At 48.3% G+C, this 13,780-nt stretch overlaps 1 protein-coding gene across 1 annotated transcript in view; it reads left to right on the forward strand.

Annotated features, from left to right (window-relative positions):
- The window catches only part of CD96 (CD96 molecule), a 57,319-nt gene extending 51,638 nt beyond the window's left edge, over nucleotides 1–5,681 (forward strand). Inside the window, 3 exon segments of the mRNA XM_058800474.1 lie at nucleotides 3,240–3,323; nucleotides 4,379–4,526; nucleotides 5,573–5,681. Coding sequence (XP_058656457.1) covers nucleotides 3,240–3,323; nucleotides 4,379–4,526; nucleotides 5,573–5,681 — 341 coding nt within the window.
- The last annotated feature ends 8,099 nt before the right edge of the window (nucleotides 5,682–13,780 follow it).

The raw sequence follows: 13,780 nt of genomic DNA on the forward strand, positions 1-13,780 counted from the left end.
CTTCCTTCCTTCCTTCCTTCCTTCCTTCCTTCCTTCCTTCCTTCCTTCCTTCCTTCCTTCCTTCCTTCCGCCACTTCCTTCCGCCACTTCCTTCCGCCACTTCCTTCCTTCCGCCACTTCCTTCCGCCACTTCCTTCCGCCACTTCCTTCCGCCACTTCCTTCCGCCACTTCCTTCCGCCACTTCCTTCCGCCACTTCCTTCCTTCCTTCCGCCACTTCCTTCCGCCACTTCCTTCCGCCACTTCCTTCCGCCACTTCCTTCCGCCACTTCCTTCCTTCCTTCTGCCACTTCCTTCCTTCCGCCACTTCCTTCCTTCCTTCCGCCACTTCCTTCCTTCCTTCCTTCCGCCCCTTCCTTCCTTCCGCCACTTCCTTCCTTCCTTCCGCCACTTCCTTCCTTCCGCCACTTCCTTCCTTCCGCAACTTCCTTCCGCCACTTCCGCCACTTCCTTCCGCCACTTCCTTCCGCCACTTCCTTCCTTCCGCCACTTCTTTCCGCCACTTCCTTCCTTCCTTCCTTCCTTCCTTCCTTCCTTCCTTCCTTCCTTCCTTCCTTCCTTCCTTCCTTCCTTCCTTCCTTCCTTCCTTCCTTCCTTCTGCCACTTCCTTCCGCCACTTCCTTCCGCCACTTCCTTCCGCCACTTCCTTCCGCCACTTCCTTCCTTCCGCCACTTCCTTCCGCCACTTCCTTCCGCCACTTCCTTCCGCCACTTCCTTCCTTCCTTCCTTCCTTCCTTCCTTCCTTCCGCCACTTCCTTCCGCCACTTCCTTCCGCCACTTCCTTCCGCCACTTCCTTCCGCCACTTCCTTCCGCCACTTCCTTCCTTCCGCCACTTCCTTCCTTCCGCCACTTCCTTCCTTCCTTCTTTCCTTCCTTCCTTCCTTCCTTCCTTCCTTCCTTCCTTCCTTCCTTCCTTCCTTCCGCCACTTCCTTCCGCCACTTCCTTCCGCCACTTCCTTCCGCCACTTCCTTCCGGCCCTTCCTTCCGCCACTTCCTTCCGCCACTTCCTTCCGCCACTTCCTTCCGCCACTTCCTTCCTTCCTTCCGCCACTTCCTTCCTTCCTTCCGCCACTTCCTTCCTTCCGTCACTTCCTTCCGCCACTTCCTTCCGCCACTTCCTTCCGCCACTTCCTTCCGCCACTTCCTTCCGCCACTTCCTTCCGCCACTTCCTTCCGCCACTTCCTTCCTTCCTTCCTTCCGCCACTTCCTTCCACCACTTCCTTCCGCCACTTCCTTCCGCCACTTCCGCCACTTCCTTCCTTCCGCCACTTCCTTCCTTCCGTCACTTCCTTCCGCCACTTCCTTCCGCCACTTCCTTCCTTCCTTCCTTCCTTCCTTCCTTCCTTCCTTCCTTCCTTCCTTCCTTCCGCCACTTCCTTCCGCCACTTCCTTCCGCCACTTCCTTCCGCCACTTCCTTCCTTCCTTCCGCCACTTCCTTCCTTCCTTCCTTCCTTCCTTCCTTCCTTCCTTCCTTCCTTCCTTCCTTCCGCCACTTCCTTCCTTCCTTCCTTCCGCCACTTCCTTCCGCCACTTCCTTCCGCCACTTCCTTCCGCCCCTTCCTTCCTTCCTTCCGCCACTTCATTCCGCCACTTCCTTCCGCCACTTCCTTCCGCCACTTCCTTCCGCCACTTCCTTCCGCCACTTCCTTCCTTCCTTCCTTCCGCCACTTCCTTCCTTCCTTCCTTCCGCCACTTCCTTCCGCCACTTCCTTCCGCCACTTCCTTCTGCCACTTCCTTCCTTCCTTCCGCCACTTCCTTCCTTCCTTCCTTCCTTCCTTCCTTCCTTCCTTCCTTCCTTCCTTCCTTCCTTCCTTCCGCCACTTCCTTCCGCCACTTCCTTCCTTCCTTCCTTCCTTCCTTCCTTCCTTCCTTCCTTCCTTCCTTCCTTCCTTCCTTCCTTCTTTCCGCCACTTCCTTCCGCCACTTCCTTCCGCCACTTCCTTCCTTCCGCCACTTCCTTCCGCCACTTCCTTCCGCCACTTCCTTCCGCCACTTCCTTCCGCCACTTCCTTCCGCCACTTCCTTCCGCCACTTCCTTCCTTCCTTCCTTCCTTCCTTCCGCCACTTCCTTCCGCCACTTCCTTCCGCCACTTCCTTCCGCCACTTCCTTCCTTCCTTCTGCCACTTCCTTCCTTCCGCCACTTCCTTCCTTCCTTCCGCCACTTCCTTCCTTCCTTCCTTCCTTCCGCCCCTTCCTTCCTTCCGCCACTTCCTTCCTTCCTTCCGCCACTTCCTTCCTTCCGCCACTTCCTTCCTTCCGCAACTTCCTTCCGCCACTTCCGCCACTTCCTTCCTTCCGCCACTTCCTTCCGCCACTTCCTTCCTTCCGCCACTTCTTTCCGCCACTTCCTTCCTTCCTTCCTTCCTTCCTTCCTTCCTTCCTTCCTTCCTTCCTTCCTTCCTTCCTTCCTTCCTTCCTTCCTTCCTTCCTTCCTTCCTTCTGCCACTTCCTTCCGCCACTTCCTTCCGCCACTTCCTTCCGCCACTTCCTTCCGCCACTTCCTTCCTTCCGCCACTTCCTTCCGCCACTTCCTTCCGCCACTTCCTTCCGTCACTTCCTTCCGCCACTTCCTTCCTTCCTTCTTTCCTTCCTTCCTTCTTTCCTTCCTTCCTTCCTTCCTTCCTTCCTTCCTTCCTTCCTTCCTTCCTTCCTTCCTTCCTTCCTTCCTTCCTTCCTTCCTTCCTTCCTTCCTTCCTTCCTTCCTTCCTTCCGCCACTTCCTTCCGCCACTTCCTTCCGCCACTTCCTTCCGCCACTTCCTTCCTTCCTTCCTTCCTTCCTTCCTTCCTTCCTTCCTTCCTTCCTTCCTTCCTTCCTTCCTTCCTTCCTTCCTTCCTTCCTTCCTTCCGCCACTTCCTTCCGCCACTTCCTTCCGCCACTTCCTTCCGCCACTTCCTTCCGCCACTTCCTTCCTTCCGCCACTTCCTTCCTTCCGCCACTTCCTTCTGCCACTTCCTTCCTTCCGCCACTTCCTTCCTTCCGCCACTTCCTTCCTTCCGCCACTTCCTTCCTTCTTTTATCCAACACCAGGTCATGGGCCAAAAATGTAGGCATCTTGCCAAGTGAATTTTTAGACCCTGATCCTGGAAATTTCTGACTTTGGAATTTTCAGCTGGGTGAATAACAGAGGGTTCAAAACAACCTTCATTAAAAAAAAAAAAAAAAAAAAAAAACAACAAAAAAAAAAACAAACAAATAAGTAACTAAAAATGTTCTGTGCCCATATCTTTATAGTTAACCTGTCCTATAGCATCACAGATCAGACAATTTCAGTTACCAGAGGAAAAGATTTCTTTCCTACCAGCAGCCTGCTGAACAGTAAGATGTTATCCTGCATATCCTCTTCTTTCAGCATGCCACTGCAGAAGCACGAAACCTGGAGCATCACATCCATTTGACCAGGAGATTCCAAAATAAGGGAAAAGAGATGAAAAGAGGAGTCACAGCTTCTGTATCCTAATATCACAGGTTGGCGCAGGCTTTTGGTATTCCAGCCTTCTCCCTCCATCTGCAAGTAAAGTTCCAGTGTATGCTTTCTTCCAGCAGCAAAATTTAGCCAGTAACACTCGTGTGCCCCAGGGAAAGCTCATGGCTCATGCAGCGTAGTGGACTTGCCACAGCACTGGTTGCCATGGTGGGTAAGACCCAGCCTGGGTGACGCACCAGTGTGGCCAGCCTTGCACAGGGTGGTGATGCTAGCTTAACGGGAGTTGACACTGAGGCGTATCACCCATGGATCTCTCTGGCACCCAGGTCACTGCTGCACCCTCTGGCAGCTGGAGGAGGACTGTGCTCCTTCTCTTCTTCTTCTCCACAGCCAGGACCTGAGGGCACATCTGTCAGCACCCCCAAGGGTGGCTGTGCAGAAGTGGGAAGGGGAGGGGAATCCCAGCACTGCAGTGGGGAGAGGCGGCTGGAATGGGACTGGGAAACTGTGCTGCTGACAAGAGCTCACCTCAAAAGGCAGCTGAGCCCTTGGCCAGATGTTTTGGCAGGGTCTGGTGTCAGTGGTGTGAAAAATAAAACATTGGGAAGGAGGGCAAGGGTTGGCAGATGTGCCTGTCTGCACTGTGACATGCAGCTTCTTGAGCAGCTCACAGGGGAACAGAGAAAGCCAATGGGTTTTGGATGAAATGCTCTCTGGGCTGTGCCTAAATAATCTTGAAAAGTGAGCCAGTGGGTGTCTGAAATCAGCTCACACACCCAGTCAGAACAACAGTGGGCTAAGTCCATAAATCAGAGCTGCAGCGCTCAGAGTTTGGGAACCTCAGCCTGGTGATGAGTGGCTGCACTGACAGCAGCGCTATGCAGAGCAGGGAGCAGCAAGCCCCAGGCACCAAGCCCTGATTTCCCTCCTCTCTGAGGACCTTCAGATGAGCTCCATGTGTCCCTTACAGGTGACAGGAGGAACGCCAAAGCCAGTGGCTTCCCCTGGCCAACAGTGGTAGCTGTCCTGCTCCTCCTCTGCAGCACTCTGGTAGCTTTAGGCATCAGCAAATGGTGTCAGTACCAGAAAGAGATGTGAGTACCAGTGAATGGAGCCATAGGGGTGGGAAGGGTGGCACAGAGGGCAGCACCAACTCTAACCCAGCTGTTTGGATTCATACCTTTTCATTTGAGACGAGTTATAGCACACAAGGCCTTTAAGTACATGGATCATTAATGCCATTTTTCTCATACAGCAGTATGTAGAGTGTTCTCAGTCCTTTCATCTGTTCTGTGGGTTTTCCTTAAAATAAACTTCAGAAAAGAGCTGCAGTGCAGCTTCAGGGTGTAAGGGAAAAATAAAAGTCAATTTTTGTCCCCAGAGCCCCCCATTTCTATTAGCCTCCCTGCCAGCTACTTTTGCTCTCTCATTTTCTATGGTTACTTGAGGACATGTTTTAATGAAATTGTACTTCTAGGGCAGGTCTATTTGAGTTTTGAATGAAATATGTGAAAGTAGGCTACCCAAAACTCAATCCCAGTCAAAAAAGCATTGCATGTGTAATTATTACCAAAGTTTGATTCCCTACTAAAACACTCTAAGATCTACTGGTGAAAGCAATATCTAAGAGACAATTATTTTAAATCTTACCAACATTATTAAAATTCTCAAAAAATCATAGTTATAATTAATCACCTATGATTCTAGAAATTCCTCTTAAAACTCAACTGTAAATCCTGTATATCAAAGATAAAAACAGGATTTATTTTTTAAATTAATTTGAGGTGGGACCTTTATTTTTAAATCTATCAAAAAAAGTTACGTGTCTTTAAATATACTTTCAGAGAGCAGTGTGAGCAAAAGGCCCATGCAAGTACTTTGAATAGTTCATCAGGACCACGTTCAGTTCTTTTAAAACATGAATGAAATAAAACTGTGAGGTGGGAGCTAAGAAAGCCAAATGAATAGCAGAAGGTGTCCTGGGGTTATAAAACAGACTCAGGGAAGTCACAGTATGTAAGACCTAATGTCAGGTGCTCTTATAATGACTTAGTGCCAATCCACCTCCTCCTGTGAACATTTTACGACTATCTTTCATGCTACTTTCATGTGATAGTGCATTTTCTCTCTTCTATTTCAGTATGAACAGACCTCCATCTTTTAAGCCACCGCCACCTCCAATAAAGTACACCTCCATGGTAGAGTCTGATGGGACTCCCCCATCCTGCCACGAACTAGAAAGCCTGTAACACCACCTGCACCCCTTGTGTAGCACGCAGAAGACTGGCACAGTTAAAAGGCTCTGCCTTTGGAACAGTGGTTACAGGAGCTTGGTGGTAATGACCCATATTAAAATTCAGAGCTCCTACATGTCATTAATTTTGGAAGCTGAGCACTTCTTGGGAGACTCCTTTCATCCTGTGTATCTCTATGTATGCACTACATTCGTAGTAAGTGTCGCTGTGAGATTACACATGCTTAATTTGAATTGGGTGATGAACTAGGAATTTGCTATCTTGTCCATGGTAGCAGATTAACACATGAGTCTGCCAGCCTGACTGAACAGTGTTGAAGCTTGTCCATCTATTCAATGTATAGAGATGACAACTCTACTGTATGAACATCACAGTTACACAGCAAACAGTGGCTGAACACAAGATTTTGAGACCTACACGAGCTGTTATTGCAATTATTTATTTTTACTGTGGACTAATATAACCCAACATGTAATTTTCTATCACTGTGAAACCAAAAGAAAGCATCAGCACCATACACAGACAGAAAATACCCTGCATCTCTTGGCACAGGATTGCAGCACTGGATCATGGAGGGTGGTTGGTGAGATGAAAGATCACCAGCCCCGGTGCAAGTGTATGCAGACAAGTCCCAGCTGTCATTGGTGAAGCCACAAGAAAGTCAATTTTGGTCCAGAGTCTTAAGGACTGAAGCAAGCCTAGAGCTAATGGAAAATTGTAGTCCTTTTGGAAGCGCTATGCCTTTGAAATAATACTTACTTTTAAGTCTGCTTTTCAGAAATTATATTTACAGTATATGTGAAGGAAAAAAAATGCACTACTTTTATTTTTCTTTGGTCTTAATGAGCTTTCATCACATGCTATCTTCACATTTTCCAAGACCTCAGGGGCAGTTTCCCAGGTGAACTTAAGCCTAAACTTAAGCCACAGGCTCAAGCCTATGAAAGAGATGATCCAGTCTTCCCCCTGTCCTGCCCAAGATACAGATTTCCTCATATTGACACTAATGAATAAATGATGGTGCAGTGGGTGGGCTTGGCTTGGCCCTCTGCACAGCTCTCAGCCAGGTCAGCAGCTGTGTGATCACCAGTGCAAGGCACCAGAGCTGCAGGAGGAGCTCTGCTTTTGGCAGCAACTACGGTACCTTCAGGCAGCCAAGAAACCATGCCTCTGAGCTTGTTTAGAAATGTATTGTTACCGCAATGGTATTTCTGTAATTAATGCAAATCAGCTAAATTTCAATTATGTCAGGCTTAAAATTGATATTTTGATTTAGGAATGGGATTTGCTTTATTTACTGCTAAACACTGGTCAATGAGTGTCAGGGTTCAGAGCACTGTATTTCCTGGGACTTTAGATTAAATGAATGGCTTACTGGAAAGAATGATCTAACAGACCTTTTTTAGAATATTTGTTGTATTATTTATGTTGTAGTACAAGCAGTTCTAAATCCATCATTTGTGCTGAACAGAAAACACTTTTTTTCCTACAAAACTATACTGACCTTCTATGCATGGAAATGTCGATGTTAATTTGAGTATTTCTTGTCTGTGTTGTAGAAGGACAGTAGTTTAACTTTTGTCATGTTACCCATCACTGCAACAGACGGCAGGTTGTTGGCCTTGAAAGCAAATTGGAAAAAACCCACAAACAAACAACATCAAAAAAACCCAAACAGATGGATAACAATATTCCAAGGGGCGTGGAGAGCCAGGACGTTGTTCCTTGTCATTAGACCACTGTCCATAGCATATAGACGGAAGGGAGCTATTTTATTGTCTCGGGTATTCTGATCCCCACGGTTGCTTCTGGCTGGAGATGTTCCCTCTGACCGTGAGCAGCACTCATGGGTGTCACCGCTTCCTGCAGTGAGCGCCGCTCCCCGACCGCACACTCCCGAAGGCTGCTGCTGCAGTCTCTGCAAGCGGTGCTCCGCAGGATAACGATGCCCGGGAGAGCTGCCCCGGCTGGAGCGCTCCCGGCCTCTCCCGAGGGCTTTCCTCTCAAATCCCTGCGCCAGGACACTCGGGCAGGCACGGCGCCCGCGCTCCCGTCACTCACCAGTAGGTGGCGTCGCGGCACCGCGCCCGGCGGCGAGCGGGGCCGCTCCCGCCTCTCGGCCTGCCCCGTCCCTTCCCTGTTCCGGCCCATCCTCCCCTTTCGTCCTGCCCCGTCCCCTCCCCGCTCCTGCCCCATCCTCCCCTTTCGTCCTGCCCCGTCCCTTCCCCGTTCCTGCCCCATCCTCCCCTTTCGTCCTGCCCCGTCCCTTCCCCGCTCTCCCCTCTCGTCCCTCCCCATTCCCACCCCACCGGCGGCAGCGCGGCAATGCGGCGGTGTCCCTCCCCACCCTGGGGCGGAGGGACGGGCACAACGAGTGCCTGCCCTCCTCTGCCGGCTTTAGAGAGGGAACGGGGAAAGGGGCAGCCAACAGATTGGGACCCGAGGGAGGAAATTCCCCCGGTGCCAGCCCTATCTTCCTGGTTTTCTGCAGGTAAATTTGGTGTAGGACGGTTTATGTTTCTGTTTGCCTCTATCTGCTCCTCACCACGATAAGAATGGAACATATCATTCACTCGATGTGAAAAGTGCATATTATATGGCTCTACACAGATATTTACTATGTATTACATTGTATTGATTAGTAGTGCTGCATTAACATTTTAATAGTATGATAAATGTAGTTTTGTGGTTAAAATCTAACTTTTGTAGTTAAAAGAGAAACTACGTATGTGGAATATTTTTTTAAAGAAAGGAATGAGGTACTCGCACCAGACAGCAGCCACAGGACACATAAATCTTTCAGAGAAAGAGAATTTATTGCTCCATTATCAGAAGAAACTAACTTCTTCCTGCCTTGTTCAGCCATGAAGACGCTGTTAGGATTAAGATGAAGAAGTTAACATTGACCAGACAGAATGCTTTGTTTGAATGGAATTTATGCATCATGTATGAGATGTATGAATATGCAACAGGCTGTTGCTTTTAAGGTTTAATCCTCTGTTAATGTGTGTCCTTTTTTGTATGTCCTTTTTCGGGCTGTTTTTGCCCAGAAACAGGTACCCAGACTGTCCGTAACTCTTTGTTTTCATGGTCTTGTATTGTCCTAATCTCAATTGTTCAAATTTTTATTACTCTAATTATATTACTATTTTTATAACCATTTTATTACTATTAAACTTTTAAGATTTTAAAAACAAGTGATTGGCATTTTTCACACTAAAGAATTGTAATTTACTTCAAAATTGACCCCTACCTTAAAGAAAAAAAAATAAACAAAAAAACCCAAAACAAACCCACAACAACAAAAAAGCTCCAAACAAACAAACCAAACACAAAAAAACAAAAACAAAAACAAAAAACCTACTCAACTGCAGTAACTTCAGAACTGCAGCTGTCCTATCCCTGGAAGTGTTCAAGGCCAGGCTGGATGGGGCATTGAGCAACCTTGTCTAGTGGAAGATGTCCATGCCTATGGCAGAGGGGTTGGAACTTGATGATAACTTCAGGATTTCTTTAAACCCAAACCATTCTACAATTCAGTGATTATTTTTAGCAGCAGCTGCCCCACTATGAAAGCTGGAATCATTGGCTTGGACTTGGGTTCTGTCAAATCTGAAATTATTTGGCAGATCTAGTTACCAGATGGTTGAAGGTGGCTATGGGAGTATTAGATAAAAACTTTTCTCTAAGTGGATAACATTCAAAGCTTGCTGTGTGGATATAGTAAAGATTTTTAAAGAGAGTCTTAAATGTTTGTCATGGTTTAACCGCAGCTGGGAGATCACTTTCACCAGTAGGATGCAGAGAGAACTGAAAGAATAAAAGTGGGACTCGTGTCAAGAATCCCGGCCAAAGGACACAAGATGAGAAAATCAACGAACAGGGTTTTTGGGAAAATGGGATTGAGAAAGAGTAATTGCCAGAAAAAGCCCCAGGAAAAACCTCCCCAAGATCCCGAGAAGGTTCTGCCAGAAATCCTGAGGGGAAGCCTGTTGGGATAGATGTTAGAACACTGGGACAACAGCCCCAGGAGGGTGGGAAAGTCCAAGGAAAAGATGATACATTTTTGCATGGAAAAGTGGGGGGGAAAGGAGATTGCGAAATACGTGTTTTGGCTGGTGTTTGGCACTTTCGAGATATGGATGTGCGAATCCCTGTACAACCATGTAGTTGATCACTGCCTGCAGGATTTTGAGGAAATTGAGTACTCTGAGATGTGGAAATATGCTTGTTCAGGGTTATACCCGATCAGAGCCCTCAGACACTCGGCAAACTGGGGCAAGGTGTGGGAACTGCTGGAAAACCTTCCATCACCATACCTTGTCCCTCCGCCCCAGCCCGCGCCAGCACAGGTACCTCAGGTGCCTGCGTTGCCTCCCAAGGTGTTGATCCCGCAGGGACAGGCTTCGGCGCCACTGTTCCCACCGGAGCTGGCTGCGGCACCTTCTCTCCCACGCGGGCAGGCAATGGCGCCTTCGCTCCAATGCAAGCAGCCGCAGCCACCGACCCTTCCCAAGACCGAGGAGAAACAGGTATTTCCCCCAAAGAAAGCAAACTCTCCTCCTGCCCATTGAACGAGGAGGAGAACGAGGAAGGCAACCACTGGAGACAGTGACGGCAAGGAGGAAAAGCCCGGTGTCTTCCCTTTCAGGAAATACTGCCAGCTCCAGGAGTTATCGGCTTTGTACATGCGCCAATCAACACCGTGAGTGCTTTCAAGAAAGAGATGGGGAAGCTGATGGATGATCCTTTGGGGGTGGCAGAAAGGCTAGATGAATTTCTAGGAACCAGCACCTACACGTAAGAGGATCTCAATGCGATCCTGAGGTCGCTGTTCAACAACGAGGAGAGGGAAATGATCAGACAAGCTGTGATCAAGGATTGGGAGCACAGGAATCCCCAGGGGGAGCGAGGAGATCAGAAGTGGCAGGACCAAAAGCCATTTTGGAACACCCAGACAGAGGAAGGGAGGCAGAAAATTATCAACTTGAGAAATATGATAATACAAGGTATCAGGGAGGCAGTACCAAAGGGACAAAATATGAGCAAAGTACTCAGGAAATGTTAGGGAAAAGACAAACCCCCCCCCGGAATGGCTGGAAAGGCTCCGAAAGAGCCTGAGAAGGTATTTCAGGACGGATCCTAAATCTCCAATTGGGGCAGTCTTGCTGAAGATCCAATTTGTGGCAAAATCGTGGGAAGATATAAGGAAGAAATTGGAAAAGATAGTTGGATGGCAGGACAGGAAACTGCAGGGATTGCTCTGAGAAGCCCAGAAAATCTACATGAGAAGAGACGAAGAAAAGCAAAAGATTCAGGCAAAAGTGCTAGTGGCTGCAGTGAGGGAAGCACAGAAACAGGAACAGGTCAGAGACTCGTTGAAAACGGCACCAGCAAAGAAACAAAACCCTTCCCAAGGAAAGGGTTCGAACAACCAGAAAAAGGACTTTGAGTGCTACTACTGCAAGCAAAAGGGGCACATCCAGAGGAATTGTCCCAACAAGGTAAAGGATCACACTATGTTTCAGGTAGATTAGGGGTGTCAGGGGCTTTTCAGTTTGGGTACTGGAACACTGAGGGAGCCCTTGATAAAATTGAGAGTGGGACCCCACCGGCGGGAAATTTGGGTTTTAGTGGACTCTGGAGCTGAGCGGACCACGGTGCAACAGCAGAGAGGTTGCTCTCTGAGCGATGATGCAATGATGGTAATTGGAGCAAAAGGGGAACCTTTTAAGGTTCCAATCATAAAGAATGTCAAAATAGAGACAGAAACTAAAAATGTAAAGGAAATTTGTTATTGATAAAAGATGCAGACTTTAATTTGCTGGAACAGGATTTGATGGTGGCATTGGAAATTGGTTTAGCAGTACAAGATTCCCAGCTCATGGTGAGATTGTATAAACTCACCACCCAGGATAAGGAGAAAATTAATCCAAGGGTTTGGTATGTCCAGGGGGAGGCCAAGAGATTGGACACAGAGCCAATCCACATTGAAATTGAAAGGCCAGAAGACCCCATTCAGGTCAAACAGTACCCCATCCCCATGGAAGGGAGGACGGGACTGAAACCAGTGACTGATGAACTGATAAAGAAAGGAATGCTGGAGCCATGCATGTCACCCCGAAGGGCTGTGAATCAAAGGACCAAGACACTGCTCCCTACGGTCTCGAATCCTTACACCCTGTTGAATACCATCTCTCCTGAGGACACGTGGTACAGTGTGATCGATTTGAAAGATGCTTTCTGGACCTGTCCTTTAGTGAAGGACAGCAGAGATTACTTTGCGTTTCAGTGGGAAGACCCAGAAACAAACAGAAAGCAGCAGCTCAGATGGACATTGTTGCCTCTGGGCTTCATTGATTCTCAAAAACTTTTTGGGCAACACTCAAACAAGTGCTGAGTCATTTTGTACCAACGGAGGGAATAAAATTGCTACAATACATAGATGATTTTGTTGATTGCAGGTCCGAGGGAGGAAGATGTGAGGACAAGTACTACTGAACTTTTGAACTTTTTTAGGGGAAAAAGGTTTGAAGGTGTCTAAGTCAAAGTTGCAGTTCACAGAGCCTGAGGTCAGATATTTGGGACAGTGGTTAACCAAAGGGAAAAAGAAGTTGGATCCTGAAAGGGTGGCAGGGATTATTGCCCTACCATCCCCACAGACAAAAAGAGAAGTAAGGCAATTGCTGGGGTTGTTGGGATATTGCTGGCAGTGGATCAAAGGATACAGTGAGAAGGTGAAGTTTTTGTATGAAAAACTCACCACGGACAGAATCAAATGGACAGAAAAGGATAAGGAAGAATTTAGGGGAGTCAGGGAAGCGCTCACAGCAGAACCAGTGCTGAGCCTCCCCAATGTGAGACGGCCATTCCAGTTGTTTGTGGATGTGAGCAATGACACAGCACATGGTGTGCTGACACAGGACTGGGCAGGGGTCAGGAAAACGGTAGGTTAATTGTCGAGGCTTTTGGACCCTGTAAGCAGGGGCTGGTCCACGTGCTTGCAAGCAATTGTAGCGGTAGCATTGCTGGTGGAGGAAGCCAAGAAAGTAACTTTCAGAGCACCTTTGGTAGTATTTGCACCACACAATGTGCGGGACATACTACAACAAAGGGCAGACAAGTGGCTCACGGATGCTAGATTGCTGAAGTATGAAGCCATTTTGATTCACTCACAGGACTTGGAATTGTGGACAACAACCGCACAAAAGCCAGCTCAGTTCTTGTTTGGGGAAGCTTTGGACAAACTCATCCACGATTGTGTGGAATCGGTCGAATTGAAGACAAAGATAAGAGCAGATTTGGAAGAAGAGGAACTAGACAAAGGGGAAAAATGGTTTGTAGATGGCTCAAGCAGAGTGATTGAAGGGATAAGGAAATCAGGATATGCAGTCGTGGACGGGTGAACAGGGAAAGTGATAGAAGCAGGGCCCCTGAACGCAGGTTGGTCAGCACAGGCTTGCGAATTGTACGCAGTTCTGAGAGCCTTGAAAGGACTGAAGGGAAAGAAGGGAACAATTTTTACAGACTCTAGGTATGCCTTTGGGGTAGTTCACACCTTTGGGAAAATTTGGGAAGAAAGGGGGCTGATCAACACATGGGGATGGGGACTGATGCACAGGGAATTGATCCAGCAAATTCTGGATAAGGGAGCCGGAGGAAATTCTGGTTGTCCATGGGAAGGGACATCAGTCAGGGATGCAGTTCCGGAGCCGGGGAAACAACTTGGCAAACCAGGAGGCAAAAACCGCGGCACTGATGACGGTAAGTACCCCAGAGATCAAAGGGATTGAGGTCCCTGAGGACCCTCCCCAACCCTCCCCAAAGGAGACTGAAAGTTATGAGAAGACTGGAGGAAAAATTGGAGGAAGGTAAGTGGAAACTACCGGATGTCACTAAAGGTTTTACCTGGAGAATTTTGAGGAGACTGCACCAGCGAACACATTGGGGGGCTCAGGCCCTGGCTGAACAGTTTTTGAAATTTTTCAGGTGCAGAGGAATTTATGAATTGGCTAAAGAAGAGGTACAGGGATGCCTGATCTGCCAGAAAATTAACAGAACTAAGGCAAGACAGGAAATCCTGAGGAGTTGCC

The sequence above is a fragment of the Ammospiza caudacuta genome, chromosome 2, assembly GCF_027887145.1.
Source record: "Ammospiza caudacuta isolate bAmmCau1 chromosome 2, bAmmCau1.pri, whole genome shotgun sequence".
NCBI lineage: Eukaryota > Metazoa > Chordata > Aves > Passeriformes > Passerellidae > Ammospiza > Ammospiza caudacuta.